Genomic DNA, 18,365 nt, shown 5'->3' on the forward strand with positions numbered 1-18,365 from the left:
GTTTTAGCCTTTAATGTGGTTAAAGACTTAAAGTACTACTGTTAAAAAAAGATTAACTATTGTTAAGACGTACCAAATGCTAGATAAAAAAAATGCCACAGATTTTCTAGTTAAACTGAGCACCAAAAACATTATACTGTTCTTATCATAATTTTCTTTTATCTCATTCTTCCTCAATAATTGATGGCTTAGATTTATCTTTGTTTTCCATTACATGTGATATCCAACTCAGGCCAAGTTATCCACTACCAAAACAAATACACTGTATCATGATTAATTGACTTCTTTAATTCCTGCTATAATTATGGTGTCACCACTTAAAAAAATGATACAGAAGCACAAGGGTTAATCTAGACATCTTAATTTTATTATGAAAAAAAACTAGCATTAATGAGGCAAAGTTGTCAGTTGTCACTAGATTATCCCTTGCCTGATTACAAACTAGTAGGATAAACATACTACAGACAACTCAAGAAAAAAGTTCAGAGACCAATGATTAGTTGATTGACCTTTCTGACATGAAAAACCTATTAATTACACATCATTAGGGAAGAATAATCAAAAGAAAGTTGATGACCAATCTACCTGCAGCTGCATGTTGTTTTCATATTCTGTTATGATGTGGGAAGGTTTTGATTGTAGAAATTGGTCAAATTTCTTGGTGATTATTTGGAGAAAATTAAACTTAGGTAAGGATCTCCAGCTGGCTGTTGTAATGCTGGCTGCTATGATTTGTTGAATTGCAATATTTGTCGGCTTCATAAGCGTCACCTGCACAGCATGTGTTCCAAGAAAGACTAAGCAGGAATGTCCACACCTAACTATGATTTTATTGAGAGGGGAGAAAGGATTAATGAACCCTGGAATTGTCTATTTCTATGAGTTGGCAGCTGGTTGGTTTGTGTCAGGTCTTCTTCTTCTTTGATGAGAAAATTAGAAACTTTTGTATTTCCTAATAGCCAGTAAATAAGCCATAGCACAAGCTGGAGAAAGTTTGGAGAATCATTCTCCCATGCAATTTGATTGTTGGCAATTTTTGGAAGTTTGGATTGCAATTTTCCACCCCCAAATTTTTTTAGGTTTTCTGCAAATATACTTCCCAATTATTTTTTACCTCACTTACATCACATCGCTACAGTACTTTTTTTTTTTTTACAAAAACTCTAAAAGAAATAGCAATCCAAAGGGATTCTAAAACTTCTATTTTTACTTTTTGAAGCGATAAAAATCTCATACATGAAAAATTATGCATCTAAGATTGCCCTCTGAAAGAACCAATGTATATAGCTAATAAAGATCTTTTAATTATCATCTACACATGCAGTTAAACTATATGCAATTAATAGTTCAACGCAAACCCTAAATGGAAATTGATTTGCAACAAGCATATTAGCTCTGCTGCTGATGCCTTAATAATTAATAAGTTATTGTACTGATCTCACAATTGTGGGCTATACTTAGTTTTATGAGAAGAAATAACATTATGGAGATGGTTGTTCGTATTTTGATCAACCTCCTAGTCATATTCCATATTTGCTTTTTAATGATATTTGTAATTAAAAGCACCTCGAACAAATGCCTTGTAAGTAGGGCTGGAGTTGAACCAAGTAACTCGGCTCGAGCTCGCGAACTACTTGGTCAGTAGCTCGAGCTCGAGCTCGGTTGACCAAGCTCGATCTCAAGCTCGAGCTCGGTTGACTAAGCTCGATCTCGAGCTCGAGCTGCTCGTTAGAATTATTGAATCGAGCTCGATCTTGAAAATATGATACTCGAGAGCTCGACGAGCTCTATCGAGCTTTTTATAATATATATTTTAATTTTTATTATTGTAAAATATCAATAATATCCTTTATTTAAAATTATATATAAAATATTAATTTTTATTACTTGAGCTTGATTAGGCTTGATTGAGCTCGAATAAGCTCGATTGAACTTGATTTGAATTAATTACATTTAATTAAACTCGAACTCGAGTTCCATAAATTGATATCGAGCTCGAGTTCGAGCTCGAATTTTAAAAACTTAACGAGCTCGAGCTCGAGCTTAGTTATTTTGCCTCATGCATTACTCGAGCTCGACTCGAGTTCGACAGCACCCTACTTGTAAGTATACCATTCAAGTAATGGGAGTTGTATGTTTCTTTAATATATACATAGATATAAACACACACACACACACATACATACATACACACACACACAAATACATACATTTGGGGAACAATTTTAGTTTTGTAGCATTTTTGGGAGATAAAATTGATTGTTTTTTAATAAGGGTCTGATTGAAATTTAACATTTCTAAACTCTTGAGGGGGCAGCCCCACAAATACATAATCTTTACCCTATGCGTCCTAGAAATTTGGACTAATTAGTTTAAATTTCCTAACCTTCATTTGACTCTTCTTTACCATTAGTCGAGGCGTCCTAGTAGTTCTACTATGGTTAATTCTATTTTGCCTTTTTACAACTCGCACAAATACTTGCCTTTTGTAATTGTTCTTGTTCTTTATTACCTACAGGCCTACTATCCCATAGCCAATGATTTTTGCCAATTTATATACTTACTTTGGAATAAAAAGACTTTTTTAGTACAAGTACCTAAAAAAAAGACTTTAGTACCTCTAGATTAAATTTGATATGCGAAATGCCCTTATTTCTTTGGGAGTACTAAAGTCTTTCTCATTAAAAGAAAGGGCAAAAAACCTCAGTGGCCATTAAACTATTGGCGGGATCATGTTTTGGCCATCGAACTATTTTTTGTCAATAATTGGCCACTAAACAATTTAATCCGTAAATCCGTGACCATTTCGTCATTAATTGCTCTTAAGTTCTGAAATTAGTGGCAATGTTCGGGGGCAATTTTGTCCAGCAATTTACTGATCCTAAAAGTCCAGCAATTTTGTCCAGCAATTTACTGCAATTTTGTCCATACTTACAATCAAAACAAAATGATTGGTCCCTGCTACTAGTTTGGAGCCTATATTGTTTGTCCTAAATCCACATTTAAAATTGTACTCCAGTACCAATTAGTAGTAGTACTTGATTAATTAGGAGGCCTAGCCCGGGTGGATACGCGATCTCAATTCCCACGGTGTCTAGGATCCATGGCGCCCATCGGAAGTGGGGTTGCGGTTGCACCGGCTTCCTGCTTTTGGCCTTATACAGATATCTACGGTCACCAGAAAATGTCCTCTAATTACCTGAGGAGAAGAATATGTAGCAGAAGAAAAAGCACAGCGAGATCATTACCGCGATACTCCAACGGGTCTAAAGCGGGTGCTTCATCGCTGAGCTGCAGGCCACCGGCTGTCTCAGCTGAACCACCACCACCACCACCACCAGGACAAAGTTCGGTACTCCTCCCTCACATCAGCAACGGCAACAGGCGGCAGCCCCATCTCTCTACTACTACGAAACAAGAAGCAGTAGCGGCAGCAGGAGGGGTTGTGACGAGTCCTGGTTTAATAGACTACTTTCTGAGTATCGGAGGAGGACCAAATCCTCCGATCCGAGGCTGACGGTGGGGCTCCGCGCTGGTTTTGTCTTTTGGACTGCACCTCCTGCTCTTCCTCTTCTTCAAAAAACCACAATCCTCTCTTGCTTTACTTACCAGGCCAGCAGCCACTACCTAATAGGATTAGTAAATTACTGGACAAAATTGCCCCCGAACATTGCCACGCGTAATACTAATTTCAGAACTTAAGAGCAATTAACGATAAAATGGTCACGGATTCACGGATTAAATTGTTTAGTGGCCAATTATTGACAAAAAATAGTTCGATGGCCAAAACATGATCTCGCCAATAGTTTAATGGCCGCTGAGGTTTTTTGCCCTAAAAGAAATGATAGCACAAGTTTAGATGGGATAAAAGGTTGATAGTATAAAGAATTAACTGCAACAATTAATCGTCTTGGAGCAAATGGCAATTAATGATAGTTTATGGGGTATATTTACAGATAACACTACAATTATTGCCATCTTCGAAATTACATATATGTGCTCATCTAAATAACCCCCTCTTTTTAATTTCTTTTTTTGCCAACAAGAGAGCAATGAGATTTAAGAAACAAGAAGGAAACAGGAAATTAAACTTAAAATCTCTAATTTTTAGAATTTCAACTTTAGCAACTAAAGCAAGACCTCCTCGACTATTCTCTCATTAAAATAACTTCAGCAATGTGGTTAAAGAAAAATCAAAGACTAATGAGCACGATGAAAGATAAAGAAGGAGAAGACTAAAAAGAATTGGTGATGAGCTGAAATGTGTGAGCTGGAGAAATTATACATGATGGACCTTAGTTCTTAGTCTCATCATGGAAGCATTTTATTATTTAGCAGACCAGAAAATACAGCTATTTCTTTCATGATGTCATTAGGTTTCCATCTGCCTTTCTAATTTGTGGCTTTCGTCTATTATGTCAGCTACGACAACTTTCATTGCCAGCTAGCTGTGTCTTATTCGCCACAATTAGGGCAAATTGGACCAGTGAGCTGCCAAATTAACACTTTGATCTCAAATTAAAATTTTATTCTAGAGCAGCCTTCTTTTTCACTAGGTCGATTTATGTGAAATAACCACATCAAATTTTAGTTAGACAATATAAAAGGAAGATAGTTAATTAATTATAGTACTTAATTTTGTTGTTGGTTAATTAATTCTATGAACATTTGTATTTATGGACTATTTCTGAAAAATATATTAGCAATCTTTACTAAAAAAAAACTTTAAATAAGTTAGTTGCCAATGAAAATCAAACTAAAGTCATCGATATTCAGCTTAACTAGTAGAGACGTCAACAACTCTGAAAATGAGATTAACTTTAGAATAGCGAAATATGGATTACATATAGTTTTCACGAAAAAGAATGGAGGGATTTTATCTGACTATGATATCTAACAGATTGTATAATCTGTCTGGGAAGTTGCTCAGCATTAGGCTTTAATGTGTATTCATTCTACGTAATACAAGTTGATGTTTTTGACCAAAAAAGAAAAATAAAAACATGAGTAAAAACATGATTATTTTTCCTATATACACTGTCAGCGTTGGATGAATGACGACTATGCAAAATTTAAATTTTGCACATACGTCATGGATCCAACAATGATAGTGTATATAAGATTTACTTTTCAAAAAATAAAAAAAAAATAAACGTGTGATTTCTGGTTCGACTCTTAAGCCTCCTATTATCCTTTTCTTAGCAAGTCATGTTTCATAATCCAATTCAGTACTTAAAATTAATGGATTCAGATGTTCAATTTTTTATTATCAAACATCTAAATTCATTAAGTTTAAATACTGAATTGAGTTATCAAACAAGCTCGTAGTGCTCCCCGCGGAAGAAAGGAAACTTGAACAATTTCGCCAACTTGGCTAATCCATCATATCTTTTCACCCATATTTCATATAGATTGATCAACATTTTCCCTCTTCTTTCTTACTAATTCTTGGTACCTTTAAGGACCAGGTGTCGCTAAGCCTTCAAAACTTTGAAATCAAACCATACATGCTTGTGCTTTTGTCAATATTATCACTAGGAAACCTAACCTGTCCATGGCATAATTGTCCAATCACACGTGCTAAATGCTGCTGGTTTCTGAAGAATCAATCAGTTTTTCTGAGTGCTTTTCCAAAACTTGTGACCTAAGTTTGAACCATATCCATCTTCACATGCTCTAACAAACAATAATCAAACAATTGATATTCATATTCTAGAGCAAGTTAGCCACCATAATTAATTTCTTAGTCACAAAGGACAAGTTAGGTTTATCTAAACGAGGGCTATAATTACCAATCATAATTGTAGCTCCACTCAAATGCCACGCAGACAAAAAGCAGCACAAAAATAACTTTATATATGATTTCTTTTTTTTTTTTTCCATTGAAAAGAAGCTTTGAGAAAGAGATCAAGTGGGACCAAGAAGTTCTAATGCGTTTGCCAACTCCATGGATCCTTTAGGAAATTTGCATTCCACCAATACAACACTTGCCAGTCATGGAAACGGGATTTAGGCCATTGGTCCTAGGCTAGTTGGCTTTTATTAGTGTTGAAGAAAGGTTTCAATTTGACTTAAAGAACAAGAAAGTTCTCTTTTTTTTTTTTCCAAATTTTTTTTGTACCTTTTCCATCTTTCTTTCGTTTTCTCCTAATTGACTATTTGGCATTCAAAAAATTGGTATTGGTGCTCCTTGCCATATCATTTTTAAAAAAAAATAAATAAATTAAAGTGGAATACTAGTCTTAATATATAGAGTGCCAATAAGAATTCCAGAGAAGTTAATCTAGATTAATGGGCTGTCATGCTATTTGTTCTTGATGACATTCTTGCCTCCAAAGCAATGGGATCATACTTGGACCATTTTGATTTTTTGATGCACTGCATCGCAAGACGATTGATACCATCATTAGTTTTTGAGTTCAATTGATACCATCAATGCTCACATATCCATAGTAGACAAGTTTTTAAAATGTCATTTGTTCACAACAACAAAAAAATTAATATATATATATATATATGTATATATATAATATAGGTGTGTGACAAGTTATCAACTTTGTATTGTTCAAATAATAAATTAAAACATCTCAAATATGGAAGTTTTGATGAAAGATGGTTAGATCCTCCTCTAGTAATTTTGATTTTAATGAATAAGTTATTCGAATCAAGTCCCCAAGATTCCTAAAATATGTCAATTGCAACCTGTCTCGCTGCTCTCGCACCCATGTCAACCCAACCTGCTACCCAAACCACATGCTAAAATCGGTTCGGATACCGTATTTTTGGAGTTCGAGTAGAGTCGTTTATTGGGGTTTTTGGATTATACTGAATAGCCCTACTCCCTTGTGATAGTTTCTTCTTTTTTAAGAATTTCTAATGAGGGTCTTTTTGTTCTTTCATTGCTTTTGTTAGATCTATTTTTTTTTTGTAAGATTTGGTTGTTAGATTTGGGATTACCTAAATCCATCTCATCAAATCTCACCATTATATCGGAGACTTCCAGTACTTAATTAGTAGATCTGATGTTGGCGATTGAAACATACACATATGCATTGTCTTATCTTTGAGTATTTTCAGAGCTTCACAATAATTTTTAGATTTGTAATTTCATTCTTTCAAATCCGTTATGTTTGTGTATGCTAGATGTAACCTCTGTTACTAAGGCAATTTCACTAAAATGACGATGTTTTATATATAAAAGAAAAATACTTCAGCCTGAATCTATGATGGAGATGTTAAGATACACAACAAAAAATTAGCCATGATAATTTTCACTTTCCTTTCTTTCTTTTCAGGTGCACCTCTCAAATGTGCCTTAATTACTAGTAATTATAAAGCATGGCACTTATTTTCTAGGCCATGAGAAACCTTGGCTATGGTTTGTTGGTCCTAAGGGCAAATTGCTACTAAAATAATCAGGGGGAAATTGCAACTGACCCTTTTGTGATGGTATAATCAGGGGCATCTAGTATAATTAAGCCTAATTATTGGTGACATATATTTAATTTTCCAAAATATGTCACCAGTTTTCTAATATTTCATTTCGCCCATGCCATCCTTGCAAGTTCCCACGCATAAAAGTTGGTTCCCACCAAACTTGTCATCTCAGATGAGACAGCTTGAAATCACTTACTTCTATACTTTATACTAAACCGAGTATTAAGACCTAAACCATGAAACATCAACTGTATACGCACAAGTGTAAACTTTCAATTTGTCCCCATAAAAAAAAAAATCTGCCTCCAGCCAGTTAGCCCTAATGCAATCCCAGCTCCAATGACAAAGAGACAAGAGCAAAAATTCCACCCAAAGAAAAAAAAAAAATCAAAATCAAGTCAACACCATCCATTGATCTATCCGTTTCTCAAACGGTCAATTTTGCAACCAATTTTCCTAACAGTCGTTTGTGTGACAGATTGACCAAGAAGGCGCATGGGTTATCTCATACAGTGCCACATTAATGCAGTTTGCTGCTCTTCCATGCGTATATCAATTATCTATTGCAGAAATGCACTTTTGAAAATACAAAGATGTCCCACTTTGACAAATATTTTTATTCTGTGGCTGGCTCTTGGGACGGGTTGAAGAATAGTGTGATTAGACAATTGAACTCACTTTTTAGACAGAAAAACAAAAGTCGTTTTATTTTGAAGATGTTGGGGAGTTGGTGAGTGTGACCATGGTGATAAATGCCAATTTGAACTCTTTCAAGAAGAGCAATTGTGGTGACCAAGGAGATGAACAGATGTGCATTGTTTGTTCGAACCAAGCAATGTAGGCTCGGTTGATAAGGTTATGTAACGTTTTCTTTCGTCCACATAAAGTTAAGGTTACCGTTGAACTAGGGGAAAGGAAAAAATCACCATGCGGCAATCTTTATAGGTGTGTTTTCTCATTTTGGCGGCTCAAATAATGTGTATATGCTTGAGTGAATATGCAATCAGAAAAGAACTTGAATGTTCTTGTAAGTTTCAAAATAGCATACTTTTTTCAAAATTGCCACAATATGTGGTTTCTTCAAAAAATTCATACCGATACATGATGCATCCGACCGATCTGATAGTGGTTTAGTTCCCATCAATTCTCCGTAGGTCCAATTGGGTCTCCCCTAAAATTAGGTTAGAGTAGGATAATATAAATAAAGTGACAATGACAAAAAAAAAAAGGTGGTTGGGGAGAAATTTCAGTACTCTAATCTAAGCAATTGTAGCAAAGTTATATGTTGAACCGTGTATAGAATGTGTTTTATCAAATCGAGTGAAGAGGACAACTCTTTCTTTCTCCTATTGACAATTCCTTCAATTTATGAGAAAATAAGATTGATTTATACGTTGACTTTTTTTATTTTACATCTACAGACGAGACTTTTTCGAATCTCTAACTCTATTTGTTTCAACAAAAAAAAAAAAATTAGTTAAAACTTGACTCGATTTTTGAATGTTGAAGCCATGTTAAGATAACACCATTAGTTATAAAAATCAAATAATGCTAATTCGTGATAGTTTTTGGGCAGAACTAATATGATTATACACGTGCTACATTAGATGGATACTAGCAAAAATTAGAGAAGACAAGGGACTAAACTCGTATTAGTAATTATTAAGTCTAGTTATAAACAAAAAATTGTAAATGCATAAAGCTAAGCAGGAGCGGACTTGTGCAACTTTTAAGGGTACAAATTTGTCCACTTGAGCTCAGTTGATAATTCAATCAATTTATATAGTTCATAAATATTTAGAATATCAAAATAGAGATTCTAAACTTTGCAAAGGGAAGAAAAGAAAGGGAATGGTTAAATGTCAAACCATTTGTTACTTGGTCATTGTCCTTTTCAATTCAATTGAACCGACCATTATATTATAAAAAATAATATACCTCTTGTCTACAAGTAATTGTTGGCAGGTCTGGTCCAAGAACACTCAGGTCTGGGCAGCGACAAAAGAGCTAAGTAGACCCCAATTAGTCCATCGGCATGAGCCCAAGCATGGCATCAAATGATGGTGTCATTGAAATTTTTTTTTTCCAAGTATGAGCGGAAGATCTCGGATTCAGAACTTATCATTTATATTCTCTTCCCGTACTATTCAATCTCTCCCTCCCTGGTGTTATTGACTTGATTGTTCATTTGTCACAACATCGAAAACAATTGATTGTAGGAGAGCAGAAAGTTTAGGCCTTGTTTGGATTGCCGGTTTTCATCGAAAAATTACGTCGTTTTCCGTGATCACATTTCCCTATTACCTTTTTCCCTCACATACATCAAATCGCTACAGTAATTTTTCCATGAAAAATCACGAAAAATGCAACCAAACACACCCTTAAATTTCATCATTAGTTCACAAATAAAAGACTCATCAATTTTTTTTCTAGAAGGAGAGGATAAAAATTTATATAGAAAATATCTTGAGATAGTATTATTAAATTAGTAATTAACAATATAAGTGGAGAAAAAAAAATCAGTTTCACATATACTAGTATTTCTAGAAAACTCATGTTTAAAAAAATTTCTTGACGCGTTCCCTAACTACATTTTTAATTCACATATGATCTTCACGATAAAATGAGTATAGTAATAATTTAAAAATAAAAAACACTTTTTGTTTGGATTGCTTGTTTCCGTCGGAAAATATTATCGTTTTCCGTGATCACATTTCCCTATCACCTTTTTCCCACACATATATCAAATCGCTACAGTAATTTTTCCATGAAAAATGACGGAAAATGCAATCCAAACACAAGATTTGCAGATATATGGTGTTACTGATATAATGACATATTTTATTATCTTTCTTTCTTTCTTGTATTTTTAAGTAAATCAAGAAATTTGCACTTCATTTTCAGAAACAAAATCCCCATGTGTTATCAATTATTAAGATGATTTCCATAAGAAGAAAGCAATTAGGTCATTCAAAAATCAAAGAAGGGAAAGGTCAAAATCCGGAAAGGGACAAAGGGATGTGAGAAGACAGGAGCTACAACTTGGATATACAGTTGGCAATCGGGAACAGGAGCACCAGCAGTTGCTGCTAAAAATCACGGGTTTCCTTTGTGTTTCAGTGCGTGAATGTGTGCTGCTGGGGAGGGTCACTCATTGTTCAGCCAAACATTTCTACGACCTTCCATGTGACAAATTGACCAACAACACACGTTCGGATGCTTCGCTGATCGAGGGGAATGGACTGCACCACCCCTTGTGTACTTGAGCTGTCGCCTGTCTTGTACGCGCAACCATTTCCAGCCATTTCTTGATGTGAGTGGTCATCATTATTATAAGGGAAGAGAAAAAAAGAAAAGAAAAGGGTTAACTTTTGTGAGAAAATGTTAACATTCTTCTAATATTATATTAATTTTGAAGGTTTTTTTTTTTTTTTAGTATTTTAGTGGTGGTTTAATGTTGTTTAAGTACTTTCACTATTGGTGGTTTGAGTTGCTAAAATGTTGAATTGTAATCTATTGGTATTAATTTTGTCATTGTGGCTTAATTGTAATTTCATCGATAGAAGCGTTTTTTATTTGGTGCAAATATGAGAATTGCTTCTTAAATTCTACTCCTTGCTGTCATCATGACTAAATCGTAATTTCAACAACAGAAATGTTTTCAATTTAGGGTCATTATGGGAATCATTAGTGGGCAATCTAGACTTAATAGGGAAAAATAAAATTTAACTTTTTGGGGCAAGAAAAATTATGCCATATCTTAGACCATAGTTAACAAAGATGTTTGGACTTCAAATCCCTAAAAACATAACTAATTGGAAATTTGAACTCTCACACGATTATTAGTGTGTTTCTTTCTTTCCCTTCCTAGCTATTCTCAAAGACAACACACATTATTATGTTTAGTAATAGTTGACCAAATTATATGCTCTCTTTTCCTAAGAAATTTTTCTTTCTGTTTTTGCCAATCAATGGCCATGCTGCAGATGAAGGAAGGACAATCAGACGCTCTCTGAGTTCAAACATGAGCTTTAGAATCTACTTTCAACTTACGTTTTAACTTTTGAGAACTATCCTTACCAACCAAAAGAGTTGATGGATTTTGCTTGCCTGAGTGAGTTTTTCGATCCAGGCAACTTAATTAACAACCGCACTTTTAGTTCAACTTCCCACGGGGGCCGGTTTTGCCTTTTCCCAATCCTTACCTGCTTCAAGAAAGTTTTAACTAAAAATGAAGGGAGATATCAGTTCTGGTTGAGTTGCTTTAGAGAGAGATCTGTGAGGAGGATGAGCAAGGAGGGGAGCAATTGCTTCCCCATCAGCAAGGGAAAACAGTAGTGTCACCCCAAAAAAGGAAAAATAAAGAAATGGAGACCAAAAACCATTCATTACAAGCTTATCAGTTGCCAAACTTCCAAGTGAAACCCTCATAACTTTTTACACTTTCGGCCTGGGGACCGGCTCAAACATATCAATCAACACCCTTTTGGTTGCTTTGACATTCCTGGCTTCCAACTGGGATGATTAGGAGGGCTGCACTTGGCCAGCTCCTCCTCATGTTTAGATGCCTCTTAGAAAGGGGAAACCTGAGAACCACTGCTACAAAGCCATCAAATATGGTCACCTCCCCAAGAATATTAGCCACAAAGTCATGAATTGGTAGCCTTTGGACCCAAAAGATTTGCAAACAGCCCAGTTGACATGTGTCTGAATATTCAGAATAAGTTAATCACAGTTGACGTGTATTCTCTGGGCTATACTTAACTAACTTTACAACCATTTATTTGTCCCCATCCAATTCGAATTAAGACTGGTCTTGTAATATTTTTGGGGTAAGGAACCCCATTATATTGGTGCCACAAGAAACTAAAATGTAAGACGAATAGCACATTTTGGTCTATGTATCACCAATCAAAATGTACTTTGATTGAGAGAGGAATATGTTCCACGTGTAAAGTGGCCTAATACTAAATTAGTATATCAAAGTAGAGTACCTTCTTCATATAGGCCAAATAAATCACGGAACTTCACAACAAATTCATAGGATTACGCAGATACAAATTTGCAGTTTATATCATTCAAGCACAAATTTTGTTTATTATATATACTCCAATTATTTGTATTCAGAGTCACATAAGTGGCCTCGTGGCTCTGAATCATTCTTGTAGTATTTGGGCTAAACAACACACGTTAATAACAATAATATATAAAGGCTCTAAAGTCCGATAATGAATCCATAAATTTTAAGCTATCATGCATATTTTTCTTTTTTTGGTTTTAGTTTCAGGCTATAAGCCCCTAATTGGATTTTAGGTTCTAGGCCCATAAATTTGATTTGGGTTGCAAGGCCCAGAATTTGATTTTGCTGAGTTCAACTTGCAAATGGTCTACATTTCTGTGGCCCCCTCGCAGTTGATCATCTCCAGTCTCCTCCTTTTGCGGCGAGCGTTCTGTGTCCTTCCTCTCTCGGGCTTCTCTGCTTCTTCTCCCCCTTTCACTTCCTTTTTTTATGCCTGACAATCACCGCAATTTCTTTCTTATTTTCACTGTAAGTTTCTTCCTTTTATCAGGTATTTGTACTTGCAGACATGAAACCCACAAATTTTTCCACAGATTACGCGTACACTTTTACCCTAAAATTCAGGGATTTTTTTTGGTATTTCTTGCCATTCTTTTTTTCTTTATTTTTTTTTGCACCACGAACATATTTACTGATCCGTATTTTTTTTCTTGTAATTTTCAGCTTTGGTCCGAAAATAGAAAAGGTTTTGCAGTAAAAATTCTGTTCATTCCAGGTTAGTTTACCTTTGATTCGTATCATTAATCTGCTGAAATTTTTGTTAATATTATATGGGCTGATATTTTTAAATATTTTAATATTAGTGTTATATGTTTGGCTATTTACTCTTATGATAAGCTTTTGCTTATGCTTCTTAAGAAGATATAGCTGCGTTTTACTGGTTTTATGTGGTATTTTAAGGCATCGAAATATTAATAAGTATATTTAAAAAAACATTCTTATTGGCCAAAAAAATTAGTGATTTTCCCCCCAATTTATGCTTGCCCTTCCGATTTACCTTCTATGTACACTATCTCATCTTCCGATTTACCCTAGGATTTGTTCGTCTCCTCTCATTTAATTAAAGTGTTTTGAGTTAATTTATAAATCATTTACACATTTTTGAATTTTTTTTCCCAAATCGATGGATTGATAACTAAAAAGATACAGCATGCTAATATATATAATTGTATTATTTTTAAGTTAGTTCAAAACGGTATTCTCATGGTTATGAATTATTGCAAGTTGTTTTTAAGCGTACTATAAATTATTCATAATTTTTAAGTAATTTAACCTATTTTGTCCGAACCAATGACACAAAATTTGTTAAAGAGACATTGATCAATTTGCAAAGATTAAGTTATAAATTCGGCGTATTATGATAATTAAGAAATCACAAGAAAAGGGCAAACTTGGAATAAAATTGTATTCGCTCTCCCAAAATGAATTTTTTAATATTATATTTTGAAATGAGTTTCAAATGGTACAAAAACATGACAATCTTGAAATTCCTGAACCCTCTTGCTGGCTTTAAATTTCGCTGGTTGCTGAACTTTTTGTATGATTTGCACTTGAGCAGTTCTTTAATTGTTCTAGTACTATATGAACCTCAGTGGCAGTTTTGTTTGTTGTTTTTTTCTCTTTTTACGAATAATACCTTTTGGAATCTGGAAGATGCTTGTTTATCAGCCTATGAAGAGAAAAATTCCTCCAACACCCTCCTTGTACCTGTAAGTGGAGCTCTTCATTAGTAATCTAGGCTCTGAATTTGACGTATAAAGATTGTGATTTTGACATCCTAAATTTGTTTTCTGTTCCCAAATTTCACACAACGATGTGTGCTTTTTTGTACGTAACTATATTGCTTTGCAGTTGTAAAACAAATTTTAATTGTTGCTGTTCCAATTTGGAGTCTCTTATTATTGCAGATCTCATTGACCTAGTTCGCCGCATTTTGCTCGGAGTGTGGTTGGTTTGGATTTCTTGCTTTGACCAAAATAGTCCACGCAAAAGGAGCTTAGGCAGAAGAAATGCTGTCTGCTAAATCCCTCCCTCTCTCTTCCCCTTTGATAAAAGCATCCAAATCTCCTGATGCTAATCTCACCTCAAAATACTACATAGGCATCAACAAATGGAGTAGGAATAAGTATACCAATCCTTCTCTTAGTTTTCAGAGCTCCTGCCGCGAGACATCATCAGAACCAGTAGTTGTACCTGAAGCACGTTCCATGTCAGCACAAAACAGAGGCGATTTCCTTTCGGAGGCGCTGCCTTATATACAAAAGTTCCATGGCAAGACAATTGTGGTCAAATATGGAGGTGCAGCCATGGCGTCTGAGGCCCTTCAAGCATCTGTAATATCTGACTTGGTTCTTCTCCAATTTGTTGGTATTCGCATTGTCATGGTCCATGGTGAGGGTCCTGAAATCAACCAGTGGCTTGGTAGGATGGGCATGGAGCCCAAGTTTGTGAATGGACGTCGTGTCACTGATGGAACAACCATGGAAATTGTTTCGATGGTATTGGCGGGTAAAGTTAACAAACATCTTGTTACCTTAATCAACAAGGCAGGGGCTTTTGCTGTTGGCTTATCTGGTATGGATGGCCGTCTTTTGACTGCCAGGCCTTCCCGAAATTCTGCTCAGCTTGGCTTCGTTGGTGATATAGCCACTGTGAACCCCACAGGGCTTCGAGCACTCATTGCCAATGGTGATATCCCAGTCATTGCCTCTATAGCTGCTGACAAGACAGGCCAGTCATACAACATCAATGCAGACATAGTTGCGGGTGAGGTTGCTGCTGCCTTGGCAGCTGATAAGTTAATTCTTTTGACTGATGTGCCTGGAATTCTAGAGGAGCGAGATGATCCAGGAAGTTTGGTGAAGGAAGTAGATATCAAAGGGGCGAGGAGGATGATGCATGATGGGAAGATTGCAGGTGGGATGTTTCAAAAGGTGGATTGCTGCGTGAGGTCCGTAGCTCAAGGTGTCAGGGCTGCAAGTATAATTGATGGACGAGTACGGCACTCATTACTCCTCGAGATTTTCACTGATGATGGAGTAGGAACAATGATCACTGGATAAATTGGGTAGCTTGCACACTGTTTAAAGCTACGTGCCGTTTGGATTAGCTGTTTTTAGAGTATTTTTAAAAAATTTTGCTATAAAAGATTTTTTAAATTATATTTTAGGATATTTTTAAAAAATATTTTAAAATATTTAAGAGTAGAAGAGTTTTTAGAATATATTTTGAGATATTTTTTAAAATTTTAAAAAAATTTAAATTAATTTTTAAATTATTTTTAAAGCATTTTTTAAAAATTTTTATTATATTTAAAAAATTAATTTTTGAAAAACAATTCCATCCAAACAATTAGCCACTTTAGAATATAGTCAATCTAAAATGGCAATCAGGAAAGAAGAAAAAAAAAAGCCAAGAAAAGAGAATCTCTTATGAACTGTGACGTTTGTATTTCCATCAAACATTGAGAAAAGGCTGAAGAATTTAATATTCAATTTGGAGGTTTTCAAGTTTCAACAAATCAGTTTTGGACAATTTGCTAGCGTATAGACATTTATAAATCCAAACTCAAAAGCGATATAAAATAATAGTGAGATTTAATCATTGTTCAATTCTGCCTATCTCATTAACTTTTTCTAGGGGAATTAAATATAAAACTCAGCAAAAGAACTCCTTAGTGCACCATTAGCAAAAGAATGACAAAGGAAAATTGAAAAGTATTATATTTGTTACCGCATATTCATGTTCTAAGCCCAAGACTAAGACACATATATTTGTTACCCACATTATCAAACTATCATAATAAAAAAATTATATACCATAAGCACAATACATTAAGACGCTATATATTGCATCTGTTTAAAGATTGGATGGCTGATTTTCTTAGATGCATCTTCCCCAAAACCTCTTAAAACACGTACTCCAATCATCTTCATATCAATGAACACAGAGCAGCCTGAGCAGGGTACATTAAGCTGTCACTTTAGCTACACATGCATACACGACATGTTATAAGCTCTATATTACTTGTAGACTACAATTGTATTTACTTTCATCATCTTGTACTATATTCCTTTATTTTTAGGTAATTTCTCTCGAACTTTTTGAATAAATAGTAGAAAGGATAGGTCAATATTCGATGTTACGAAGTAGTGACTGAGGGATAGAGTTTTTTTTTTTTCAATGAAGCTCACAGGCGTAGACATCTCAAACTATGCCAAATATTTGGCAAGCCACTCCAAGAATTTTTGTGCCAGAGGCAGCAAAAGTACTGAGTGTGTTTGGATTGCATAGTTGTGAAATAAAATAATTTACTTCACAAATTCCAATTGTTTTTTTATCTACCCAATCACCTTTTTATTTCATGTATATCACATCACAAAAGTGCTACAGTAACTATTTCAAATAAATCATCCAAATAAACTCCTATCCAAACAAATTCGTATCAATCATATTATAAAATGTGACAATAAAATGTACAAACTTTACTATCTGACAATGTTTTGCCACAATTTAAATGTTATCTAAGGGTAACATGGGTGACAACTGACAATTAATCCATATGTGTATGTGGGATATGACGCTTCCACCTCCCCCTAGCGCGAACTCAAGAGTTTGGCTGACCGTCTACTCAGTTCTCGTCAGGATTCACTCATTAACATTTCTAAAATAGTCTTTCACGTCTCTAGCTTGTCATAAAAGTTCTATTAAACCAATAATTCACACTTAATTCACATCAATAATTCAAAACTTCACCAAACCACCATTTATATCTTAGCAAAGACACCAACAATCCTCCAAGCTTTGAATATCAAACAAGTGAAATTTTCCCACAAAACTCTCGGCATGACGCTCCGCTTTTCATCCCCTTTTTAATTCAAACTTGTTGCTCCTTTTAAAAGCACATTCGAGGGTAATTGCTTAGCAAGTTATGTTGAGCAAAATTTCACTTTAAAGCTAGAGGAAACGAGACAAATTCCAATCCAAGATTTGGCCAAAACCTTTCAAAATTTCCAAACAAGGTTCAAGAAAAACTCCTCATTCTAATTTTTATAACGCTCTTTGAAAAGTCATAACTTGAGTTTCATAAGTCCAAAATTCATAAATCTTATACCGTGAGAAAATAGATTCAAAAGTCTACAACTCTCTAGAAGGCACTTCCATAAAATTCAGTCCATAAATTAGTCAAATTTCAGCCTCAATTCACTGCTCAACTAAGTGCAAAAATAGGACAGTCTTGAATTTTCAGCCCAATTTGAAATTTTGCTGGTATTTATAGAAAGTGAACCAAACCATGAATTTTACACGATTAAAAGAGCTATGAGTCTAGTTTCAAATGCAACAAATGAGACTCAACTCGGATTTTTCTACACAAAGATATAATAGATTTCCCAAAACTGCTCAGAATCTCCTGCGAAAAACATTTTCAGCAACACTTGACTCAACCTTCCCACTTAGGCTCATAATTTTTGGTTCAAATCTAACTCACAATCAAAGTTTAATATCTAACAAAGTTTGTGGAGTAAGATTTCTTCCAAAATTTTTGAAAAATAAGAGCTAATAGCACTCAAAAGTTTCGGCCAGCAAGAAGCATTCAAAATAGAAAATTTCCTCAAGTTATCTACCTAAATCAAGATTTTCAAAGAAACCCATCAACAACCCATCAAAGATCCAATCTTTCTAGTTACAAGTCTCGTACAAGTCCATAACAAAGCTAGATACCATCATATCATGGATGAAAAATATAAAACAAGGCTGAAAAAAATAAAACCCTATGCTGGAAATTTCACCAATCTTCACAAATCTAGGTTGTCATCCATAAAACTTCCAATTTCAAGACATCTTCCAA

General features: G+C 34.8%; 1 protein-coding gene and 1 long non-coding RNA gene across 2 annotated transcripts; one reads left to right on the forward strand and one right to left on the reverse strand.

Annotated features, from left to right (window-relative positions):
• Positions 1-2,888: 2,888 nt before the first annotated feature.
• LOC140010998 (uncharacterized) lies at positions 2,889-3,589 on the reverse strand. Its single transcript, XR_011818202.1, has 2 exons — positions 3,249-3,589; positions 2,889-3,168 (listed from the first exon to the last, which is right to left on the reverse strand). It is a non-coding gene; the product is annotated as an uncharacterized lncRNA (long non-coding RNA).
• Positions 3,590-14,526: 10,937 nt separating this feature from the next.
• On the forward strand, positions 14,527-15,579 carry LOC113702081 (uncharacterized). The gene has a single exon (XM_027223050.2). The coding sequence runs from the start codon at positions 14,527-14,529 to the stop codon at positions 15,577-15,579; it is 1,053 nt and encodes a 350-aa protein (XP_027078851.1).
• The last annotated feature ends 2,786 nt before the right edge of the window (positions 15,580-18,365 follow it).

Source organism: Coffea arabica, chromosome 7e, assembly GCF_036785885.1.
Source record: "Coffea arabica cultivar ET-39 chromosome 7e, Coffea Arabica ET-39 HiFi, whole genome shotgun sequence".
Classification (NCBI taxonomy): Eukaryota; Viridiplantae; Streptophyta; class Magnoliopsida; order Gentianales; family Rubiaceae; genus Coffea; species Coffea arabica.